This window comes from Abrus precatorius, unplaced genomic scaffold, assembly GCF_003935025.1.
Source record: "Abrus precatorius isolate BTA unplaced genomic scaffold, Abrus_2018 Scaffold2, whole genome shotgun sequence".
Lineage (NCBI taxonomy): Eukaryota > Viridiplantae > Streptophyta > Magnoliopsida > Fabales > Fabaceae > Abrus > Abrus precatorius.
The window spans coordinates 36091236-36103267 of record NW_020874362.1 but is presented as its reverse complement, the minus strand read 5'-3'; the positions used below and the strand labels follow the sequence as shown (position 1 = coordinate 36103267).

General features: G+C 31.9%; 3 protein-coding genes across 9 annotated transcripts; 2 read left to right on the top strand and 1 right to left on the bottom strand.

Moving 5' to 3' along the window:
• The first annotated feature begins 16 nt into the window (after positions 1-16).
• Positions 17-1019, top strand: LOC113859171. Its single transcript, XM_027491987.1, has 2 exons — positions 17-414; positions 545-1019. Exons 1-2 carry the CDS (start codon positions 87-89, stop codon positions 676-678), a joined length of 462 nt encoding a protein of 153 aa, XP_027347788.1. The 5' UTR covers positions 17-86; the 3' UTR covers positions 679-1019.
• Positions 1020-3105: 2086 nt separating this feature from the next.
• Positions 3106-3986, top strand: LOC113860158 (heavy metal-associated isoprenylated plant protein 45-like). The gene is made up of 3 exons (XM_027492826.1): positions 3106-3229; positions 3580-3652; positions 3751-3986. Exons 1-3 carry the CDS (start codon positions 3224-3226, stop codon positions 3945-3947), a joined length of 276 nt encoding a protein of 91 aa, XP_027348627.1. The 5' UTR covers positions 3106-3223; the 3' UTR covers positions 3948-3986.
• Positions 3987-5965: 1979 nt separating this feature from the next.
• LOC113860161 (serine/arginine-rich splicing factor SC35) lies at positions 5966-10144 on the bottom strand. 7 transcript variants are annotated; one of them, XR_003503682.1, is made up of 10 exons: positions 9915-10144; positions 9745-9823; positions 9589-9668; positions 9432-9498; positions 8786-8857; positions 7872-8081; positions 7553-7769; positions 7301-7441; positions 6839-7041; positions 5966-6424 (listed from the first exon to the last, which is right to left on the bottom strand). XR_003503682.1 is itself a non-coding variant. In XM_027492829.1 (8 exons), the coding sequence occupies exons 1-8, from the start codon at positions 9988-9990 to the stop codon at positions 7436-7438; spliced, it is 807 nt and encodes a 268-aa protein (XP_027348630.1). In that variant the 5' UTR covers positions 9991-10144; the 3' UTR covers positions 6739-7435. The 7 variants fall into 7 exon arrangements, 1 of the variants encoding a protein (XP_027348630.1); XR_003503680.1 differs by having other exon boundaries at positions 6036-6719; XR_003503683.1 differs by having other exon boundaries at positions 6036-6443.
• Positions 10145-12032: the final 1888 nt, after the last annotated feature.

The following is a 12032-nucleotide window of genomic DNA, read 5'->3' as shown; positions in this document are numbered from 1 at the left end:
TTAATTTATTTTTTTAAAAAATTGCATGAGAAGTTAATTAACGATTAAAGGTAGGCAATCGATGAAGGAGCAAAGAGGAGAGAGAGATGGAGGAGAAGGAGAAAGGAGAGCGATGGAGCGGAGCGATGACGAATCTGACGGAGATGGGTTCGAATCTGGAATCTCTCCAGAAGCTTCTCCTGACCAAAGCTGTCTTCGTGGACGATGAGACCTTCGCCAAAGCCTCCCTCACCGCCGACCAAGCCCGCACCATCAAGCTTCGCCAACAACGTGTCGATACCTTAGAGAAAGAAGTCGATGCTGCCATCACTGCCGCCGCTCGCGCTCGTTCCGAAAAACGCCAAGCCGAAGCTGCTCAGAAAGCCGCCGAATCTCGCGCTCAACAGCTCACTACTGAGCTCGAAAACACCACTAGTAATCTCTTCCTCTCCTTTCAATTTCATTTTTCAATTATTCCCAGCGCCAATTTAAGTTTCAAACAGTTCTGATCTGTGATCGCTCGCCAAAGCTAATCGTTTCTATTTTTATTTTTTTAATCATATAGAGGTGTTTGAACTTCACATGGAAGAACTGCGTGCAAAGCAAGAAGAAATCAAGAAGCGTGACGAGGACATCAAACTTCTCGAAGCTATTATTCAAACTCTTGGGGGAAAGGAATCGATCTCTACTTCTGTGTAAAAGTAATTGTTTTAAGTGTGCTCGATACCTTAACACTGTAATAGATGTTGTTTCCATATGGATATTATTTTTTACACGAATCGATTCTCTGCTGCCACTAATTGAAGATTATATAAAGAAAATTGTGGTTGTTTAACGTTGGGTTATGGCATGAAAAGAATTTCCTTGGCACTCATACGTTATGACTGATCATATTGCTTCAGATTTCAGAACATGGGTATATATTGCTTTCTCACAGTTGCAGTGAATAGTACCTTTCCGAGGTATATATGCTGTCTAAAACCTATGGAAAAATTCCTCATTCATTTGTCTCTGGCATTTCTTGCAAGTCAAAATGCCATCTTCCTAATATTTTCATCACATTTGTCCACTTCTCATACACCCTTTTTTATTTTCTTAGTTGAGACAGCACTGAAATGCTTTGTATATAAGGGCAGTTAAGATGAACACTTACTGAAATTCCCAAGGTGACAGTGGAGGTGTGCCCTGTGTGGCGTAAAACAATTAAGAAATCAGTGGTCTTTCTCACTCATCTTTCTATTTATTACTTATGCTGTCTGCTATTATATATATATATATATATATATTTCACTCCTCAACTTTCTTCTTTAGACTCTTACGTATTCAGGTTACCCGCCTTCCTCAGATCTCAACTTCTCCTAGCCTTCGTTCTTCAAAAAACTCTAGCTACTGTGTGCATTAGCTTCCCTGGTTCTTCCTTTTATAATCGTGGTATTAGATCCTCTATATTATTGGCCCTTCATGAAGCAAGTGGATTCCCTACAGGGACAAACTATTTAAAAACTAATTTTGATTCATTTCGAATTTAATTTTTAAACTATTATATGATTATATATATTATTATATTGTATTATGATTTTAGATTCTTGGATAATTGTCATTATAGTTAAACTCTTCTAATAATGTGAACTAATTATTAGATGAATTAGTAAAAATATAACTTTTGAATTAGAAGAATGTTCACAACAGACTTTTTAAAATTATTCTTTATCATTGAAATTTATTAGGACAAATTGCAATGAACTTTATTCATAATTTTTAAGTTTCAATAAATCTTAATAAAAAATTATTTAAAAAGAATGTGTTATAGATTGTATCGTTAGATTGACAAAAATAAAAAAGATCGTGTTGTTAATATTTTTTTAACAAGAGTTTGAAATCCAAAAAGAAAAGTAAAGACAGTTAAGTAAAATTAAATTTAAGTAGTCAGAAGCAGTATAGGATTAAGCAAAAGAGAATCTTAAAACAGACATTGAAAAAACAATGAAGTGAGGGACCAGGATCATAAAATACTAATCGGTTATGATAAATGTTACTATTTTGTTAGTTAAAATTTTCTCCTTTAACAGGGGAGGTAGGACCTGAATCCAAAGCTGTATGAGAGAAACCTCGTATACCGAGCATCCACACCTATATGGTATGGGTTAAGCAAAGGTATATGATCCAACTCAGTTATACCAAACTTGCTGCTTGGTCTTTTTCCTGTTGTCATTCTCGTTGTCTACATTGTAGACGTTTCTATTCTCTTTTTCTTTTTTGATCCAGTGGTCTTTACTTCCTTTTCCTTGCTAAACGTGCTCCACAATGAAGCAAATAAAATACCATATGTCAGATAACAAGAAAAGAATTCATGCACTTTATTCAAATGCCATATCTACGCATATTGCAGAGTGAGCATTTTATCTGTTCGACCTTTTTTATAAGTGGAAAATAATAAAATAAACCTTGTAAATTTCACGAAGGATAAATAATACGTGCCAAGAATCACAGCATGTTATATTTTACTCTGCCTAAAAATTGCAAATGGCTAAGTTTACTTTTAATAAAAGGTAACAACAAAACAAAACAGAGATATTTCATGTCTAAAAATTTGGTGAACAAATAATACATGCCCAAGAATCACAAATCATGTGGCCGTTATATTTTACTCTGCCATTGTGTTGCATGCATATAATATGTTGAGTACAACTTATACCATGTTAAATAAACAATTTATCTATCTATATCTATTAAATATGGCAATAGACAGATTCGAGATAGAAATTATGTGTCAGATGATTAGCATGCTGCATGCAACTGTCATCAAATCCTAGAGTTCCTTGTCTGTTTGAGTACAACTTCGGTCAAAAGGAAAAAAGCCATGTTGGACCTGTCAAAGCCAATCATTTCAAATTCTCATACACTCATTACTTTGCGTGGATCGAAAACCTCGGGGCTTGTGTCGCATATTCTAAAGCTTAATGTGCTTGTGTCCCTGAAAAAGCATATGGTTTTGCCTTATTCTACTAGTTTAAACACCCAGCAGACTCAAAACCCAAGACACTACCCCCTTAATGTTTCTTCAAACTTTAGTTGATCTTGTCTTTCGTTTAACATATAAATAGCCCTCCATGTCCCTGTCTCACAGATTAACTCTCGTTTCAATTGTTTTCTAATCATTCTGTCTCACTTTATCCTTCACTCCTACCCTGTTTTCCCTCTCCAAATCATCACTCTATAGCATCATTTCCTCTCAGCAGTTTTAATGGAGGTATTGTTCCTTGAATTTTAATCTCATAAACTATTACATGGTTTATTCAGAAATTATCTCTCATTCTTGCATATTAGGCCATTGACAATTATGCTGAAAAACTATACAAAATTCGGCGACTTTTTAGTTTGGTGGAAGTATTATAGAGGATGCTATTTTATTAAATTAATAAATGAAACCATGTATGCTCTATCAACAAACCGATTACTAGATGAATTAAAAGGGTATCACCATGGCCTGATTAGTTGGAAAATAATATTAACACCAATTAATCTAACCTTGGTTGAATGGTTCTTAAGAAATGCAGATAATTCTGTTCAATAATATTCAATAACTATTTTTCTTTGCAGGTTGTTGAGTTAAAAGTGGAGATGGTTTGTATACATGAGAAAAGACTAAGGAAATGCCTCTCAAAATTAAAAGGTTCGTTTAATTGATACAGATTTTGCTAATCAGTGCCACAATAATTCTTAGTTAGTTGTTGTATTGATGTGTGGTATTGTTTATGGATCCACAAGCAGGGATAGAGAAGGTAGAAGTGGATACTAACTGCCAGAAGGTAGTAGTCACTGGATACACACACAAGAACAAAATCCTAAAAGCAGTTAGGAGAGGGGGTCTCAAAGCTGACTTCTGGTCTGCTCAGAATGAGTTGCTAAATGCTTATGTCAGTGCCAATTATGCTAGCTTGAGATTCAACCCCTTCAACTTCTTCTAATTTTTCTCATCCCCTATTCCACCAAATTTGATATATTCTTTTGTTTTGGAGGGGATTTCTCTTTGGGCTTTTATATCTTCTGTCCGGCGTGGGATGATAGATATATACACTAGTTTGTATTTTTCTTTTCTCTTTTTTACATAGAAATCATGACCATTCACAATGTTCGACGAAGATATTTCAGTGTAATAGAGACATGTCCAGCTAAGTTTTGAGGCCTCTATTATTGCTACAAATTTCAAAATCAGGCTTTCTTGGTCTGCATGCAACTGCGATTATTTCCTGAATGATGCGGTTCCCTTGAAAGATATATTGAATTTCAAAAAGATAACTAAAATAAAATTTGCATTTTGAAATCTCATTTAAAGATAATTAAGTCCTACTAATTTACGCACCCACACTATCCATGGGTGTTATGTTCCACTTTTTCTTGCAGGTGTTAGTTGATATATAAGATTCTGTTTACAATATTATAAAACAAAATTGAAAATCATATTCTCCAAAGAATCTAAAATATAGGAGCACAACTGTCTTCTAAAATTGCATCGTTATTGATACCTTTAACCCTTCACCAACTCGTATATATTATTGACAACTCGATTGACTCTGTTTTGCACTTCTTTAAACCAGTGACTTCGATACTCCTCTGTTTAATCTGTTTTAACAATAAGTTGTTCCTTTTAAGCGCATAATAAACTTAAGGTTGAGAAGCACCGGGATAATAATAAATTATGCTATCTAACTTTTGTTGATGGTTGGACATGAGTCAATTGACAGGTGATTTGCAATATGTATTGATATCACTCCTGTTCATGGTTAAGAGATGAATTGGTCATTACTCAATCAAATTTAATAAAAATTCGGCTCATCATCTTTAATACCTACTGATTATGATTCTACGGTTTATTTGTCATGATTTGGCTGGATATCCATGTTTTTATTTAAGACTGAAAAACATTTACTGGTATGTTGTACTGTTTAAGCAGTTATTGATGGATCGTGCTAGAATATTTTCGTAGATTTTAAAGTGCATTTTTCCATCTATAAAGATCGGTTAACAAAACAGCAGCAAAATTTGTTATTGGATGCAGCATTTGATTAGTAATTTGGCCTTGTAGACTCAGTTCGGTTAATAAAAAAACCACTATTATGTTTAGGAAAATGGGGTTTACAATTCTCTTCGTCACAATGATAATGCTTTGTATCAAGCTTAAGCTTATCGTCATTACACCTTAACCCGACTATTAATGAAATCATTAGTCATTACCCCTATTATCACTCCAATTAACCACTCAAAATTACATTCACAACCCTATCCGGAAAATAACGAACCAATGACAACTACACTAGATAAGATTGATCATTGAGCACGTGCAGCCTAGAATATCTCTGCCATAAGCCGCTGCCACTCAAACACTCGCATAACGTTGTTCCAAATTCGAGTTGTACATCTCAAGACCATAAATTGAATTAGACGACTCACTTTTGTACCTATTTTAAACATACAACTGATAAAATAGGTTCTATGTAGAAACTACAATTACTAATTGTAAGTATCAACAATTTATTTTCTATATTTAATTTGGATTTATTTTCATACCTGTAAAATTTTATACAATTAGATTTCACACCCCACATCAATCATTCAAAACTCTAAAGTCCACTGAAGAGAAAAGAGAACATTCAATATTTGCTGTGCGCTGAACCAACCTACCAAAATAAATACCAGAAATCACTCTACTCCCATAACAAGGGCACAAGACTCGGGTGGAAAAATTAGCTCTTAACTAAAATTTAATATTTTCAAGACAAAAAAACCTTTATCCGGATTTACCGTATAGCAAAACCCTAATTAAATGTACAAGTTTATTCGTTCATTTTATAGAAAATTCTGTACCAGAAACAATGATTATCTCCAATTATAGCCCGAGTGTATAATATATTTTTTCTCACCATCCCCATAGTGTAATGTATGCATTTCGATTGGGAGCTAGGTTCATTAGTTATTCATGTCTTAGAAAATGTGATAAATTAAAACGACCATCAACTCTACCTAAGGGAACTCATTAAAAAGAAACGTCTCTAAAAAACACATTGGTTGTTATTTCAGTTGCAAAACAGTAACCACATCACTTTGCAATGGTGATCAGTGTCATAGCAACAAATGACCAGCAATAATCCCATAAGAATAAACCAATAACTGAAATTGAATCAACAAAACCGATCACCAGCTTAATAGTGAAAAAGATTTGTCAGGACTCAGGCGGCATTGGAATCAACATAAATCAGCAGCACAGCTAGACAGCCATCATCAGTGCCAACCACTAATACCATTGCCAACCCGACCCCAGCAAAAAGGGCAGCAACAGTCAGCTACAGTAATTGGTTAATGCTTCAAATTAATCACGAACACAAGCATTTCATACAAAAGATGCATCAGCAACCACCTCACAGCTACAGTGTCATGGAGCAGGGTGCTACAACAAACGTTTATCACTACATTAAGTAGCAGATGTTATAATCTTGAAAGGTCAAATGTTAAAAATTATCCATTAAAACACCCTAAAACAAGTAACCGTGAATCTATTACCATTGTCCCCTTCTCAGTGATTTGAAATAAACACCAGCACATTTAAGTTCATATTTAGTACCCACAGTTTTATGTTTAGTATCTGCATCTGAATCAACAAATGACAGGTCCAACTCCTAGGAGGCACCAGCTACATGTCAAAATATGCTCAACTTGTGTTCATCACCGCATCAAGAATCCCTCTCAGGACAATTTTTTTTTCGATGAAGAACAAACACGGTTACCAGATCAAAGATCAGAATTCTCAGTGGTTATGAGGGATCTCATAAGAGAAAAAGAAAGCAAAACCAAAAAAGCTTACCAATGATCAGATCATTCAGCAAAAAACCAAGTCAACTAATTGTCTGTCTAACCAGCACACTGGTAAAACACAGTCCTAAAACCACAGCATATCTTGCAATCAGCATCAAATTCACGGCCAATCATCAATGACATAGAAACAGCATCAACAGCAACAATGTCAACATGCGCCTATCAGGCCCCCATCACTTTTCCCGATCATAACTATAAAACCCAATAAGTTGTTCAATAAAAATTAATTGACCTTCAACTAGATCACAACCATTCCTTCCTATAAATTGGGAAATGATAATGGAGAAATGGAGAGAGAAATGCAAATAGTAGAATGAAAATAAGATGGCAAAATCCCTCAAACTGAAATATTAATCTATCAACTGCAAGGTCTACTAGTTACCCAACACCGAAGTAGATGACATAAGTCCAACTATAGTAACATTCAAACATCAAGGAAGTCTGACCCTACCAAACAGCACTTAGATCATAAAATCCTTCAATGACTCTGATAAGACCATTCACATTTGACTACAAGATCGAACAATAGCAAAACTGCTACAGGTGCAAGTGTCTTGTGTCTCCTGAATTTTCAAGAAAAGCATAGCTATTCCTGCAAAAGAGAAGAAAATTTAAAAATCACAATATGTAGAAAAAATACCTTGTTGACTTAGAAAGTACAAATTTAGCAATTTATTACTGCACTTTTAAGAACATTACTTACATCACCATTTGAATTTCGAGGGGATGGGCTTCGTGAAGCATCAGGGCGACCGCATGGTGAGACACTGCGAGGTGTAGGAGACCTTCCATCACGGCTACGATTGTCAGGACTTTCGCGTCGTGGACTTTTCCTGGGGGAAGTACTCCTTTGAGGGGAAACACTCCTCTGAGGGGAAGGACTCCCTCGAGGACTAGGACTGCGACGTGCAGGGGAGCGGCTATGCAGGGAATAACGATGAAAAAGTAAGATTAAAAAATAACAATCTTGATGATAAAAGAAAAATCACAGTTGAAGGAGCTAATTATCAATGAATGAAAACCTATCCACTGATCTGCTTCTGCTTCTACTACGATGCTCATCATCATAGCGTCCCCTACCACGACCCTTGTAATCAAGACTGGTGCTCCGGCTCCTGCTTCGGCGACGAGAATCTCTATCTCTCCCACGGTACCTGTCCCGTTCATACCTATCATAGCTCCTGCTGCGACTTCTCCTCCTGTAATCCCGGTCTCTGTAATCATCACGATATCTGCAAAATAATTGGGAAATTAATCAATGCACACCTACAACAACATCAATTAAGAATGAATGACCAAACAACATTGGCTATTATAAAAGCATTTTAATTACCAAAAACAGTTTTCAAAATGATAACTTGATAAAGTGACATGTTTGATAATCAATTGCTTTAGGGATTAATAGTTCTTCTTCCTCAAAATTCATTAGTCTGTAAGAAAAATCTTTTCTCAAAATTTGGTAATCAAATTATCAAAACATGCAAACGTTCCTCCTGAGCACATCACCAACGAAATAGATGAAACCTATTATAAGCATGGCATCATTGGCATAACACTGCAGCCACAACAGTTTGTGTTGCATGGGATTTTTCCAATCATACAAGTTAATGAGCCGATCTCAGAAAAGTAAATTAACATCTCATTACAGTCCAAAATTAGATTGCTTGAAACGGAGCTTGACTGTCACAAAAACAAAGCATTCAATATATCAATGATGATTATAAAAATTTGGGCATCCATCAGAACATAAAAACAAAAGCTAAGAAATCACATGTAAACGTAATTGAAACATAGCATTCAATTTATCACAAGCAATCAAAACAGTGTACAACTACAATCAACGAGACAAATAATTCTAAAATGGTTACTTAGAAAATCTCATGACAGAAAATCCCTGACATTCTAGAAGTGACAAGGGAATTTAAAAACAGCAAACCTTCTTTTAGGACTGCGGCTCCTTGACCGGTACCTTGATCTTGGGGTAGTTTCAATAATCCTTCCTTTGTGACTGCAAATTAAAGAAACTTAATTAAGCAAAGGATAGATGCATAAGAATCCATGAGAAACGTAGGCCATCATTCAAGAAAGTAAAGAAAAACATTATTCTGAGAGTAGAAAAAATAATACAATATAGTATATTTTGTTTCTTCTATTCTTTTCCTCTATCCCATCAAAACCCATCAACACTTACCCTCATCAAATCCCATTCTCCCCCCCCCCCCCTCCAACACCACTTACTGTGTGACAATGGTGAATGTCTCAGACAAAGTGATGAGGAATGGAAAAATCTTCCAAATAACTATAAAATAATTTTCATTCTCAAAAATACATGAAGTCAAGAACCCACTCAAGAAGATTTAGCTCAGTTTGAATTAACTTTTCAACAAGTACTTACGAGAGACAAAAAAAGGAAGAAAAATAAATCTCATTATTTTCTTCTCTTACAAGTGCTACTGCACAAGCTTACCCAAACTGAAACATTGTAAAATGGAGTAACCAAATTAAAAGTTAAAATCTGAAATGGCAACAACATTATAACAGTAATGAACAAATAAATAATCAAAGAAGAGCAAAGGACTTACATCCTCTCAGCATTAGGCCCATACTTTGCAAACTGGACCGTTATTTCACGACCATCAACCATTCTTCCTGAAGAGTTATAATTTTTCTCATTTAAATTAAAAATATATTTAATTAAACGAAAAATAAAGAGTTAGCACAGATGAATAATACGCATACCGTCGAGCCTATCAACGGCCTTTTGAGCCTCATCAGCATACTTGTAACGCACGAACGCAAAACCCCTCGACTCACCAGTCCTTCACCAAAAAAGAATAATAAATAAATAAATAATGTATGAATAAAAAGAGGGAATGAAACGAGAAATTGAAGTACCTTCGATCTTTGGGGATGAAGATGTCCACGACCTTCCCATACTTATCAAATAGAGGGAATAGATCATCAGCGGTTGTGCCTAAACAAAATAAGATCCGGTGTAAGGTTAAAGATTAACAGAACAACTGAAACAGAAAAGGGAAAACAGAGAGAGAAGACAGAGAGCTTACGGAAGGTTATATTGAGAACGAGAAGAGAGTAAGTGTCGGAGATGTCTGGGGGACCCGACCTACCGAAGTGAGACATGTTTGTTTGCAGAGAAAGTGAAAGAGAAAAAGAAAAAGATAAGAGAAATGGCGATTAGGGATTAAGGCTAGGGTTTGGGTTTTTTTGGGTCTGTGATGTCTGTCAAGCATTGCCCGCAGAACCTTCTTGAATACTCACTTTGCCTCCGCCTCTATTTATGAAGCATACAACATTTTTTTAACGTTTTTTGAAAAACAACGTTGTCTGCGTGCATTTTTTTTTTCTTTTCTTTTTTCATTGAAAATTCCCTTTTCACAAGTTTATTATCCTTAAACTAGTAAATATCTCAGGGTATTTGTATAATTTTAATTTCTTTTTTATTAAATTTATTTATTTAAAAATATAAAATATCTAATTTAAATATAAAAAATATATAAATATAATAAAAAATATTATATTAAATATAATAACATTGAAAAAAATATAAAATACTTTATTTTTTATATAAAATATTTGTTATATTCTGTATATTTATTATTCTTTTCAATAATAAATTTTTTATTTTTTTATGTTATTTTAGACAATATAACATATAATAATTATAATTAAATAAAAATTTTATAAAATATAATTTTACATAATTTAATAATTAGTAAATATATAACTTAATATAAGATTTAAATTTTAAATAAAAGACCTTATATTTTTTATTTATATATTTATTTACATTTGTTGAACTAAATTTTTATGATAAATTAATTATAATTTAAAATTATTAATAAAAATTTATTATATAATTATTAAAAGATAATATAATATTTTACAAAAAAATTATCAGAGTAATATATACAAAAATAAAATTGTATTTATTTAACTAATATATAAAATTTTAAAAATTTAATTTCATTATCAATATATACAAAACTATTATATTAATATCTAAATATAAAAATATATTAAATTTTTATATAAAAATAAAATTATTATACAATATTATTGTAAATAAAAATTAATAATAATACAATATATATTCTGAATTTAGAAGTTTACTTGTGGATAAAAATAAAAAAATATAGAATTGAATTTTTTTAAAATAATTAAATTACTAATTTAATAAAATTAACATTGATTAACATTATAAATAAATTAATTTTATTTAATAATTAATTAAGTATAATAAAATTATGTTATTTGGATCATAAAATTAAAATAATAAATTTATTAATTTTTATGCATTTATTTTTAATTTTTAAAATAATTAATATAGTTTGTTTATCATTTTAATTAAGAATTAATAAAAATAAATAAATGTAACTATAAAGTAATTTAATGATATAATAATATTTTAAAAAATTTATTAAAAAAACAAATATAAATTTAAATAAAATTTAAAAAATTAATTTAAAATTCTAGATGAAAAAAAATATTTAGAGTGAATTAAAAATAAGTATATTATTATTAGGTATGTAATTATTTTAAAAATATATTAATATAACTTTAATATAAACATATTAAAATATTATACTATCATTGAAAAAATAGATGTGTTTTAATCATTTTGACATAAGTATGATATATTTAAGATTTGATGATTGCTTTTAAATATATTTTTTATGTGATATTCTTGTGTCTGTCTCTATATTTTAATATATGATACATTACCTAGTTATACGAATAAAAATTAACATTTAGTGAGCCTGATTTAAATATACCTTTTTAAATTAAAAAAATGTATAATTTTAAGAATATAACATGATAAATAATTATATTAATAAAAAAATTATTTGTATTTATTTAACATTTTTACATATAATACCTGTTAATTTTATTTTTATAGGCAAAACATATATTATTAGAGAGAGTTCAAAGGAAACTTAAAACTCATATACATAGAAAAAAAAACTAATACTTACTCAGAAAAATAAAAAATAAAAACATACTTATGCAAAGTTAAGATTGATGCAATATTGTGGGATCAGATACCAATCAACTAACAAAATAGTTTCTCCCTTACTAACAAGTAATAGTCATTTCCAATACTTTAGAATAATAGAATCTAGGACTTCCCTCTCATCTAAAACACTATTGGAAAACACAATTCT

What these genes read in the sequence shown, in the direction of transcription:
- LOC113859171 (XM_027491987.1), top strand. Translation starts at nt 87, where the DNA reads ATGGAGGAGAAGGAGAAAGGAGAGCGATGGAGCGGAGCGATGACGAAT. An exon ending in TGAGCTCGAAAACACCACTA is followed by an intron (nt 415 to 544) that starts GTAATCTCTTCC and finishes TTAATCATATAG; the next exon opens with AGGTGTTTGAACTTCACATG.
- LOC113860158 (XM_027492826.1), top strand. An exon ending in ATGCCTCTCAAAATTAAAAG is followed by an intron (nt 3,653 to 3,750) that starts GTTCGTTTAATT and finishes ATCCACAAGCAG; the next exon opens with GGATAGAGAAGGTAGAAGTG.
- LOC113860161 (XM_027492829.1), bottom strand. Translation starts at nt 9,990, where the DNA reads ATGTCTCACTTCGGTAGGTCGGGTCCCCCAGACATCTCCGACACTTAC. An exon ending in TTCATCCCCAAAGATCGAAG is followed by an intron (nt 9,669 to 9,744) that starts GTACTTCAATTT and finishes TTTTTGGTGAAG; the next exon opens with GACTGGTGAGTCGAGGGGTT. An exon ending in AGCCGCAGTCCTAAAAGAAG is followed by an intron (nt 8,082 to 8,785) that starts GTTTGCTGTTTT and finishes ATTATTTTGCAG; the next exon opens with ATATCGTGATGATTACAGAG.